Genomic DNA, 13065 nt, shown 5'->3' on the forward strand with positions numbered 1-13065 from the left:
GTAGTAACCAATGAGCACATTAGGAGCTGTAAGTTTATTGGCTACCGCATCACATTTTGCCGCGCGGCAAGTGTGTTTCCGCGTTCAGTGTGCATGACGGCGCTGACGCTCGACGCTCATTTTCAGCGTCAAAACAGGTCACGTGTCAAAATTGATGCTTGGTATTCGTCAATTTTGATCATGTGACTTGTTTTGACGCTCGAATCGAGCGTCGAGCGTCAGCATGAAAATGTAGCCTAAAAGATATTCCTAGCTCCGAGCTCCGAGTTGACAGAATCATTTTGGAACGCGCACGCTTATTTGCTACGTTTTTGCGCGTCAATTACGTCGAGATCGGTCGAGACTCGAATTTCATTTTAAGGTTATAAGTGTTATTTGTACATACATCAGTAGTGATTATGAGATAATAGTGTCTTTTGATACCTTCATTATATTATAATGATAACTTGTATGGTCAATAGTTGTCTCTCCACTCAGAACACAAAGGTAGATTGCAAGCCGACCAGAATTTTTTTCCTTTTCTAAGGACAATTTGTGAGTTCTTCTACCATAACAATCAACGTCTGGTGATCACTCAGTCTCTTAAGTCTTGCTGGATATTAGAAGGAAGAATAAATGGTTTCGCAACTGTGGTATAGCATTCAGCAGCAAGGAACTTTTACATATTTGCAAGTTTCACTTTGAGAAAGTTTAGTTCACCGCTTCCAAAAATTTGAAATCTAAAGCTGATCCTATTGTTTGGTAAGACAGAATAAACCTTGCCATGAATATACATCTCTATGCGAAAATATTGATAAGTATTATTGTTTGCACATTTGTGCCAATTTGTCCAAAAAAAGTAATCATTTTTGTTTATAATTTCACTTATTGCATTGTCAATTATTCCATATTAATTTTTCAATTAATGCTATATATAGTTAAAAATAAAAATATATCTACAAACATACATTGTGATTTTTTACTGAAGTGCACAACCAGTAGAGAATAAATGTTTTATTAAATGATCAAACTGGATCTTAAGTACTTAAATAATTCGATGTGAAGTTATATATTACATATGTCATTTATTTATATTGTCAATTTTGTGCCAAATTGATTTTTTATTCTTGAAACACAAACCTAACTATAGTAATAACTGAACTATAGTAATAACGTCTCTTCATTAAGATCTTATTATTTTAAAGTTATATCTTTTTATTAAATCCATGATAAGCTTGCTGTTAACATCGCATAATATGTCCATCTTTAAACTGCCATTATATTTTAAAATAAGATATAATGGACATTAATGGACATATACGGATGTGAATTGACTATTTATTCAAATATTTTATTCACAGTTGACATAATGACAAACAAATAATTTTAGTAATTTTAAACAGAATTTAATGATTCAAATTGCATGTATTGTAATCAATTTTTATTATATTATTAATATAATTGCTGAAGAGTATCCTAAGGATCGAAACATTTTATTAATTGTGACAACATCCAACATTGATTCTCAAAGGCTTTTTATTTTTATTTACTTTATTAGAGCCTATAGAAATTTTGTTCATATCTTTTTTTATTCTTATGTATCTAATAAAGTTTTTATGAATTATTTTATGATATCGTAATAAAAAGAAATATGTATCTCTCTATAGAATTTTCAAAAGAACAAGCAAAGAATATATCGCAGACAATGTCAGCGAAAGTATCAGCTAAACGGAGAAAGTTAGATGAACATTCGCATGTTTCAATGACACCACCACAGAGTCCATCCATGCAGAATAATGTAAGCTTATTTTTTATTTGAAAAACTCCCTGGAAAAATATTGTATTCAACATTTTTAAAATTTTACAAAAAAAATCATTAAATTTTCCAGTGGTAATTTTTTAAAAGTTAAATTCTTTATGATTTTTAATTAAATAGAAGACTTATTATTTTATTAAAATGTAATAAAAATAAAATTTTGTTTATTTAAAATTTGAGACAGAGGAAAAATTATATATGACATACATGCAATGTTTTTCCAATATGAATGTATTATATAAAAATGTATATTCAAGCTTAAGGTCTCCTAATCTTTCTCCTTACAATACCTTAAATATACTTCGTGATTTAGATGTAATGTTTATCTGCTTACCTAACTTGGAAATGTTGTAGCAGGAAACTGGATTGTTTTTATAGTCAATGTATTTTATTTTATTATTTTTCAGTCTTTTTGTGCTTTTTCTATTTATCAAAACTAATTTTTTATTTTTTATCTTTATTTAAATGTTTAATCCGATAGACACGAACAAAATTATACTATTTGTCCACTGGTCTAATTTGTATTGTGCACTTGATACACATACTAACTAGTAATTTTCTATTAAATTATTTAAATTTCAACAATGTATTTAAATAATAATGTATTAAATTGGTACTATATATATTATAATGATTAATTAAATACACATCATGTATATGTTTTAACGTATCGCCGAAATTAAGAACATTGAATAAAAAGTTACTAATCAGTATCAAGTGCACGATGTACTAAGTAGCTATGTTTTCATACTTAGAAGCAACGTTCTTTCACTAATTGTTAACTTCTGTCCATAATTCTCTGTATTATATATGGTATTCTCTGTATTATATATGGTGTTAACTTCTGTCATAATTCTCTGTTTAATATATGGATTTTGATCATTACATTGTATCATATTGCATGTTACAAGTTACAAGCATGACTTTTCTATTAAAATATCTATAAAAATGATGATTGGAATGTTTTTCCGAGTAGTCCTTCATTTAATTAATATATTTTCAAAATGTTAATAAATGATTGATATACATTCCTATGTTACATTGCAGATTGAAGATTTGTTTAGCAGAAATAAAACAGACACGTCAAAGAATTATGGATCTATGAATGGTTCTTCCATATTGACTTCTGTAATACAAAATTCTCAGGCGAATGTAAAGACATATCGTTTGATAATACAGATAGATAAAATACGAAGTAAACCAGCTCCAAAATGTAAAAAGATACTGCCTCTAGTAACATTTAATAATGACACGAAAGACACAGAGACAATAAAAAGCAAAATGAAAAGAGAATCAGTTAAAGAACCTTGTGTTAAGGGTACCTGCAAATTAAAAAAATGTATATATCAATCAAAAATAGCATTTCAATGCGAAGTATGTGATAAATATTTTTTTGAAATGAAACCACTATCCAAGAGCTACCCTTGTGCTAAATGTTCTATGTCTTTTTCTGATCTGCAATCATTATGTGTACACATCAACAAAATACATTTTACTTGTGATATCTGTCTGATTGAATGTAGCTCTCAAATGATGATTGACAAGCATTCAAAATTGCATATTAATACCAATTCGAGACATCCATACAAGTGTCACCTGTGTCGTAAAGTATTTGATCAGAAAAATAATATTAAGCAGCATTACCTGCAAGAACACGCTAAAATAAATCTACAGAACACTGTTATTCAAGTTACTTCTCCTATAACTACGATACTTCCTAAACAAACTGATTATTCATGTACAAACTGCAATATTAATTTCACAAGCGATCAAGCTTACAGGTAAACTTATATTTTTATAAAAAGAATAATTATTCTTTAAGAGAATTTTGCTGTAAATATTATCGTATTATAATTATATTTATACAGCGTAATTATAGTATAGTCGTTAATTTAAGAAGTAATATATTACATAAATAACAATTATATTTTATAAAATATTAATATATTAAATGTGTATTTTTTTATACATTTTCTTTTAATGCTACTAATATTACAGGAATCACACATGCTCTAATGGAAAAAAAGAAAGCATTACATGTAACATTAAAAGCGAGAAGATGATACCTGTACCAAATCCTTTAACCGGAAGTCAAATAGGCATTCTTCAGGCGGTGAAGTTCAGTTGTCGAGTGTGCTCTAAAGAGTTTGACAACGTTAAGGAAGTTGATTTGCACACAAGGACTCACTTAGAGGTACCCGAGGAAGATCTTAAATGTAACATATGTAAGAAGCTCTTTAAGAACAACACGATATTCACTGAGCATTTAAAACAGCACTTGGAGCGCGCGCATGTCTGTCCAATTTGCTCAAAAGCCTTTATCAATAAAATTTCTTTGAACAATCATTTGAAGACTCATACTAAAGTGGTAGAGTAATACAGCTTCACATTTGACACACATTAAAAATAAACTTTATCATAGATATTTTTTGTAAACGTTAAGAGAGAGATTCTCATATGCGAAACACTATTATCAATTTGTGTAACTTGTGTGTGATACATCGAACTTTAGTAGTAATGTAATATGTTATGGAAAAGTACACACTTAATGTTTGCTTTTTAAATATTAAATAAAATATACGAATAAAATCGTTTTAGTTTTATTGTAAATTCATAATTTATACTTGTGTGTTATTTTTTTCATGACAAAAAATTTTTATTATTATACAACATTTGTTGCATCAACTTTTCAATTGTTATAAAATCTTTAATACGAATGATTCTTGCCTTCCTTACAAATCTAAATGTATAAATCAGTCATATTGAAGAATTTTATAACAGTTACAAAGCTGTTTTCTCTGCTAAACGTAGCCATTGCTAATTTTAGAATATAATTAACATGTATAAGAAAATTTTCAGAAATTTTATTTTATATAGATTATATCTTACATGCAGCAAGTAAATTTTCTTGGTAAAACTTACTTTATTTTTTTCACATAATTATAAATTTAAAATATGGTTTAATTATGCCATTAGAAAAAGGATATAGAAAGTATTCATATTTCAAGTAATTTCAATTTCAAGTATATGTATCAGACGATTACACATATTTTATTTACAATTTTTAAGTATATTAATATTTTTTAATGTGTGTATATTATATGTACATTTATATAGAATAAACTGGAGAACACACTTAGTGTACGTGTGTATTATCCTATTCAATAAATGAACTATACAGAGTGAGTCAAAGAAACGAGAAATTTTTTCTGCAGTATTGACAGATTGTTTTGGTTAGGATTCGGCAAACATCATTGTGCAGTCTCGTTATTTAGTAAACATGGAGCATTGGAATAATAATATGCACTTTATATACAATTGTATTATAAAAGTAGTGATTGCTCCACTCAAAACTGCTCATAAAAAATTTTGCAGTCACTTCATCTTTATGATCCTGTCATTAGTTTATGCGCATCGTTTTTTTGTATTAAATGTCTTTTTTAAATGCGAATTGCATGACTGCTGACAGTGCTGACATGGAATCGACATAAATAAATGCCGCAAAGCTCCTTATGAGCAGTTTGGGCGCAATCACCATTTTTATAATATAATACGATTTTACAAATGTAACTAGTTTTATGTTTTATGTTTACTACTAAGAATGTGTTTTATTTGGTAAGCGCCAAATACTTTTCGTGAGTATTATTTATCTTTGTTTAACATTTAGGCTGTGTTCTATTATTCACTGCAAATACTGAAAATCTATTATTCTCGTTATGTATAGATTTTCGATACTCGCATAACAAAAAAATCTTAATAAACAACAAGATGATATAATTCCATGAACATTGCAAACGCTAAATGAAATTTTCCCACAATAAGCCATTACCTAGATCTAGGTCTACAACTTTACTTCATCTCAGATCTATAATAGATTTTTAAACGTTAAGCCATAAAAAATGAACGAATCACAATCGATTATTTTTCTCGCATTCAGCTATAATTGAGTTTCTTAAGGCTTAAAACACCTATAGATCCGAACTTAAGAGGCCGTAATGATCTTAGCAAAATAGTTAACTTATGACTTTAAGACACAATCTCTCGTGACCTAAGTATTTTCTCTTTAGTAACACACAATAACTGTCTTGTAACTTAAGTCTTAAAAATATATAGAACAAGTAGCACTGCAAAGCGTTAAAAAATGCTCATATGTGTTTTTAGCTCTTTGTTAATAGATACTGTATTAATAGATACTTTATAGATATTGTATATTACTTAAGAAGATGATGTTTAAGATACTTAGGTAATGACTTAGACAATTACAAAAAGAATACAGAACACAGTCTATGTACAGACATTAATAAGACTGCACAATGATGTTCAGTACTATCTACATCGCGACTCGTATTGATGAACTTAACAAAGTGATTTGTAAATGACACGTTACGTCCTATATTTTGATGTAATTGAAATTAATTGAATGAAGTTTTTAAATTTTTGTTTTAAATTAAATTCTCGTTTTTTATCTTCTCTATATTACTTTACTTATGTATATATATATATATATATATATATATATATATATACATATATATATATATGATATTTTTAACAATTATATATAAAAAATATTAATAAATGCAGATATATATATATATATATCTGCATTTATTAATATTTTTTATATATAATTGTTAAAAATATCATATGAAGAATTTTTATTACTTGAAAATTATTTTGCTAATTTTTCATATGCTATAATTACATATTTCTTTACAGTTACCAATTGTTTAAAGCTTTAAAAAATAATTCAATATTGTTCTAGACATTTCTGGCTAAGTTTGTTAAGTTCCTTCTCTTCAATCATTTCAATTTTTCTTGATGCACAAAAGCAATTTTCTTGAATTTTTGAGAGAGTGAGAGAGAGAGAGAGAGAGAGAGAGAGAGAGAGAGAGAGAGAGAATAGTAAAAGTAAATAATATAAAAGTAAGAAAATATCATATCAAAATTTTAATTTGTAATATTATAAAAAAAATTGCTTAAAATTCTTAATATATTTATAAAAATTGCTTTAAGATTTATAATATTATAAATCTTAAGTCTGATGACGACCAAATTTCAACAAAGTCACTGTTTTATCGATTAAGCACACACGATTTACAACAATGTACATTATGATTTATGAACATCAATAGTCAACACATATCAATACACACTAGACCAATGCATACAAATGCATAAATTAAATTAATAGTGATTCCAAGAATAAATTTAGTAAAATTCCTACATGAGCCTTCACGGTTGTTAATGCGTAAAAAATGTATTCAAAAGACCATAAGATAATTCTTACACAAATAATTGGAATGTATTTATAACATGAAATTAACTATAACAAATACAGTTAACTTCATTTGATAAGTATATTTTAATAGATTTCAGCAAAACACAACTGTTTTGCAACCGTTTTATGATTGTCTGCTGAGATAGATCCATTCTTTTAGATCTAAAAGTATAATCCAATCAGCGCGAAAAAACTTCTAACAGTTGCAAAATAACCGTTCTGCTGAACGTAGTTATTGTTTATACAAAAATTATCTTGTGAATAATTTATATAATTTACGTATTAAAATAACTGTAGAGATTCTATAGCCGGTATTCATAGTCGATTCTTGTATTTAAGACTGTTTTAAATAAATAAATCTTAAGATGTTATGAATCAATCAGATGACCGTATTAGTATCTTAAGATATTACTTAAGACAATCTTGAAATAAGAACGGACCGGCCTAGATATTTACTTGTATTGCATATGCACATATTACTGTTATACTTGAATTTCTTGACTAGATTTCTCTTTTTTTATATGATGAATATAAAAAGCATAGTATTGTTTTTTTTATATGATACACCACACACACGCGCGCGCGCGCGCACGCACTCTTACATGGAATCAAACTTATTTTATCGGCTTTCAATAAGTCTAATTGTAAGTTCAGAAATGGCAAGTATAGTAACGTCGTTACTTTTTCTATTACATTTTACAATAATAATAATAATAATAATAATAATAATGACGATTCTAAAGCCGTCTGCATTACCGACTAATTATAATTGTTATATAACAATTACTTTTTTCCTCTTTTACAGAATCGAAAATCTTTTTCCAGTATATTAAAGTATACATTAATATATGTCTGTGAGCTGGAATTTATTTTGAGAACGACAAAAAATTTTAAAATTGAAATCTTAAGAAAAATTTTTTGTCGTTCTCGGTATAAACTTCACTTTACAGATACGTATTAATGCATATTTTTTTTTAATTTTCGAATCTGTAAAAGAGGGAAAAAGTAAGTTCTATCAAAGCATATAACTTCGTTTTAGAAGAAATATTTTTTTACACTTTGAATTTTAATTCCACAAATTTATTATTATTGTTCATTTAATTACTCTGAATCCCAGTTCACCCTTATTTTCAATCTACGAGCTGTAAAACTTCTATAACAAGCAAATTACCTTGAGTGACAGTAATATGTGCCAGAAAAATTAAAAATTTTTTTTCCCTATCTTCCCGTGAAATCGTGTTTTCCGGGTGATTTCTTTTTATGTATTCTTTAATTCTGTAAAAAAAAATTTTATAATCCGTGAAACCAATTTGGAGATTTCTCCTAAAATGTAATCGTGGTAAAACAGGACGACTTTAGAAGGCCCTACTCAGTGAGAAATGACAATGAAATCTATGTCGAATCAACGTCGATTTGATAATTTCGACATCGAATCGACATCGATTCGATGTCGATTCCATTATCATTTCTCATTGGGTAGGCATCATCGTCATCATTACGATTATATTATTTATCGAAAAAAGTAATTCGTTACTTGTACATGATTGCGTTACTTTATTCACTATGAGTAATTAATAAAAATAATTTGTTATAAATATAAGGAGTTTTTCAGTAACAAGGGACTTTTGTAACTCTGATATTACGGTCATAAAAAAATTCGTAACGTCATTACCAAATCGTTATTATAATAAAGTAACGATAAAAGTAACAAGAAACACGTATTTGCCATCCCTGCTTAAGCTTTAAATCTTAAGCTGTAAGAAATTGATCAATCATAATTGATTATTTTTCTTACATTTCGAGGAAATAACCACTTAATGTAATCGTGGAACAGAGTCTTCGAAATCATTATAAAATTCATATAAAATCTCTATATATAATCCGATAATTACATATATAACCATGAGAAATCATTGTATAATATTAAATAAAATCGTATATTTTTTACTAAATGACTTCAAAGTAAAAAAGATTATTTGTAATCAGATGAAATCATATGAAATCATGTAATCTGTGGAACAATATTTCAACTAGGTTACTCTTTCATGGTTACTCTTTCGTTACATTTAATCGTAATTCGTAAATTTTTTACAATTTAAGATTTTAAAGCTTATGCAATAGTTCAAGGCTTCAATACTCTCACAACATCGCAGCCACATGACACGCATTTGCTCACACGAATACCACCAAGTCCTCGAGGCTTCAGTACAAAGATCCAAGTCGTAATTGAGTCGTGAAACGTGAATCATATAGTGTTTTCTACCCGAGCGGAGTTGCTCTCATTTATAATAATGTTCTACTATTGTTTGACTGACTACTAGGTTGGTGCAAATCCGCTCGAGTCGAATACGCTAATAATAAATGCACAATATTTTAGTCAACCTACACTTACGACTTATGTTCCACGACTCAGTTACGATCGTCTTTGACGTTTGTACTTAGTCCTTTATTATAAAAAGCCTATTATACGTACAATTAAATGTAAAAGTTTTATGAAAAGTAAATGTCTTAAGTCGATTCAAGAAGTCAATAACAAAACTGTCATTTTCTATTTTTTCTTTCGTTTTTAAAATCGTTCGGTTTCGTTATTGTTTAGCTTTTAATTATAGAAGAAAATTTTTAAATCTGTAAAAGGCAATAGCGCATTGAAAATAATCGCATTCGAGTGATAAAACAGACGATACTCAGCATTGCTGCACCGACTTAAATCCTGAAAATAAATTAAGCCTTAAGAAATTGGTCAATCATAGTCAAATATTCTTTTCATATTTGATTGTGATTTATTTCTTAATTGGCTTAAAACTTGCTACACCTATTGTGGGACTTAAGTATGCATGCGGTGTGTATGTATAAGTGTTGTATAAGTAGAGAGACGCAAAAATTATTCCATGAAATTTAATTCATGAGAATACGCGATCAGAGATTATACTGAATGAGAAAAAAACTATTCGATTAATTAATTTAGTTCATCTTTATTTCTTTCGATGAATATATTATATTTAACTTAAATATATACATTCTCCAACGAAAGAAGTAAAGAAAATACAACTAAAATAATTTAATCAAATAAACAGTTACATCAAATGAATCATCTTTTTTTAATATAAAAATTGAAATCAGACATTTTAGATTATTTCTTTTTATTCTAATATAGCATTCTTTCAACCTTTTTCTTTGATAGAACGAATTCATTCTTTTCTAAAACAGTAAAAATTATTCAAAATATTTCAAAAGCGATTTCTAATTATTCGCATTAGCGATTGTGTGTTGAATTATTCGCCTATTTTTCACAGGATCAAGTGCGAGTGATAGAGGTTTAGGACTATAAAGAGGACTGAAACGACCGCGAATAAAATGAACGAATGGCGATAGCATCCTTTGAGATGCCGCGGATGCTCTCGTGAAACGTGCGCAGAATGAACTTGATTTTTACAAACGAAAGGAATGTCCAGAAGTCATCGGCAGCGCGTAAGGGACACCTGGGAGAAGAGAAACCCGCCCCCAGTGCCTGGGGCCCAAAAGGTGCCGACGACGGCAACCCGCTGCGGAACAATCGCGCCGACATTCACGGGTCGCCCACTGTCAACGGGGACCACTTCAAACGTAGCCGGCCTCAATGTGTTTATTTGGCCAACGTCAAATTTACTCGTGGAAAAGGGGAGCTCGAATCGATGCGCGCCGCTACGGACATACACGGCGGCATTTCGCCGTCCTGTTTCTCTATCGCTCGAGAAGACAGTTTCGATCGTTTTGTATCGCGGAGAATTCGTTTCGCAGTCACGGGGCGTGGCTCGTGTAATCCCGTTGTAAGCTCTTGACTTTCGCTTAAGTTGAGCACGGATGTAATCCGATTACTGTCGATCCGTGCGAAGAGAATAAGAATTGGAAGGTGGAACAAGTGCGAATTTTCATCTCTTGTATATTATTGTGTAGATTTGATCCATAAATTGGATATATATACTCAATTATTTTATTCCGTGCATATGAATAAAACATTCTTCAATTTTTTTCTTATTAATTATATGAATATAATAGGTTAGTATATTAGTATTAAATTTCTAATTAGTTATATTAGATTTTATGTTTCAATTTACTCAATCTCATATTAACTGGCAAATGAAAAATGTCAGAGAAGTTCGTACATCAACATAAATGAACATTCGTTATTCTGGATCGACAAAAGGAATTTTGTGAAATGAAAATAGTTTGTGACATGATTAATAATAAGTTAGTTTCTATAGAATTATATAGAATTTAGAGAACTTATATTTTTATCACTATTTTGTAACTATAAATAAAAATAGAAAATTACAAAGGATGTCCCATTATTAACGATAAATATTTTAAAGCCTTAATCGGTTAAGTTGGCAAATAGCCAACTTGTACGATTAAGGTAAAACTGGTTAAGACTTCTGATTACCGACTATCAGCTCATTGTAAAATCCTCATAATACTAAATGTCAAGGCTATGATTTTCAAATGGGAAGAGTTTAAAAATTATGAATAGCTAAAATTTCGCACTTAGGGGAATATCAGACTACAGGTTGACGATTACGATTATTGACAGTTCTATTTCAGCCAATTATGATGGACTCGTTACATCGTGATTGAAGTAGAATCGGGTAACTGTCAATCGTAATCGTCAATCCGTAACATTAGAAATGATGAAGGTTTCTCGAACTTTATGTCTTTGACAATACAAATATTTTTTAAATTTTAACTTAACATCTTCACACTGATCATCCTGTCATCCCTAAGCGCGCGAAGTTCTGGCTTCGTTATTTGTAATTTTTAAACTCTTCCTAATTGAAAACTATTATAACTTTGATATTTTTATATTAGACTTTTCGCCTTAAAATATTACAAAAAATCTATCCTTTTTTTATCATCAGTGATGAATTATACATATATACATTTTTATACATATATGTCATACATATATTTTCGTTTTAATTATTCGATCTAGATCAGGAATCGAAAATTAGCAGCTTAGAAAAAAATTGGCAGGTAAATTAAGTGTAAAAGTTTTCAAATTATGTATATAATGTACGAACTTCTTTCATTAAAAATGTTCTGTATATATTTACATATTTCTTAGATTTAAAGTCTACAATTAGGTATGTAATCGTAGCTATTTAATATTATTTGAACACACACACACACACACACACACACATATACATATATATATATATATATATATATATATATATATTAGGTGTTGGAATTAATTCGTAGCGTTTTTAAATGAAAGAATGTTATTTATTTCACATGAGCATTAAAAAATACATTAATGAAAGTACTTCCCATCACTTGTAAAACGCTACGAATTAATTCCAACACCTAATACATAAATATATGGACAGATTTTTTTAAACTAATAACATTTCTTTTACGTAAATGTGAAATATTAAAAAATCTATCTATTTTTTTATAAGTTTATTTAAATTTAAAGTGTTAATAAAACACTTGAAAATATAATTGATTGAAAATATAAGAAATAAAACTTTATAGATTATAAATTTCAATATTTCTGTCAAATAATTATAAGCATTGCAATCGAAGAGAATATTTACCATGATTATATATATATGATTTTATATATATATATATATATATATATATATATATATATTATACATTCTATTTCTTAATATTAGTGATAATGTAAAAAATAATGTCATAATTATTAGTGATAATTATTCAAAATACAAAAAATAACAGTTTATTATTGATCTGTAAATGTTATAATTTTTTGTCTTATTTAAAAATTTGAATTTATAGTTTTTTTAATTTATTACCATTACATGAATAAAGCTATTTCAAGAAAAAGATTTTAAACGAAAAAAATTGTGAAATATTTTTTAATTAAAAAAATAATCTATAAGATACTCTATACTATATAAGAACTCTAAGAATTAAATTAAAGTCGTAATCTTTATTATAGTATAAACAAAAATTTTTATGAGATTGCAAGTTAATTATTAGA

The 13065-nt window shown here is 28.1% G+C and overlaps 1 protein-coding gene across 5 annotated transcripts; it reads left to right on the plus strand.

The window, feature by feature from the left end:
- The first annotated feature begins 235 nt into the window (after positions 1 to 235).
- On the plus strand, positions 236 to 12557 carry LOC105145959 (uncharacterized). 5 transcript variants are annotated; one of them, XM_011055887.2, is made up of 5 exons: positions 239 to 741; positions 1647 to 1777; positions 2843 to 3576; positions 3794 to 4020; positions 10370 to 12557. In XM_011055887.2, coding segments are annotated over exons 2-5 (1056 nt in total). In that variant the 5' UTR covers positions 239 to 741; positions 1647 to 1684; the 3' UTR covers positions 10372 to 12557. The 5 variants fall into 5 exon arrangements, with proteins under 5 accessions (XP_011054186.1, XP_011054189.1, XP_011054190.1 ...); XM_011055888.2 differs by having other exon boundaries at positions 3794 to 3989; XM_087404462.1 differs by lacking the exon at positions 10370 to 12557 and having other exon boundaries at positions 239 to 361; positions 527 to 741; positions 3794 to 6247.
- Positions 12558 to 13065: the final 508 nt, after the last annotated feature.

This window comes from Acromyrmex echinatior, chromosome 1 (genome assembly GCF_024713525.1).
Source record: "Acromyrmex echinatior isolate Ae372 chromosome 1, ASM2471352v2, whole genome shotgun sequence".
Lineage (NCBI taxonomy): Eukaryota > Metazoa > Arthropoda > Insecta > Hymenoptera > Formicidae > Acromyrmex > Acromyrmex echinatior.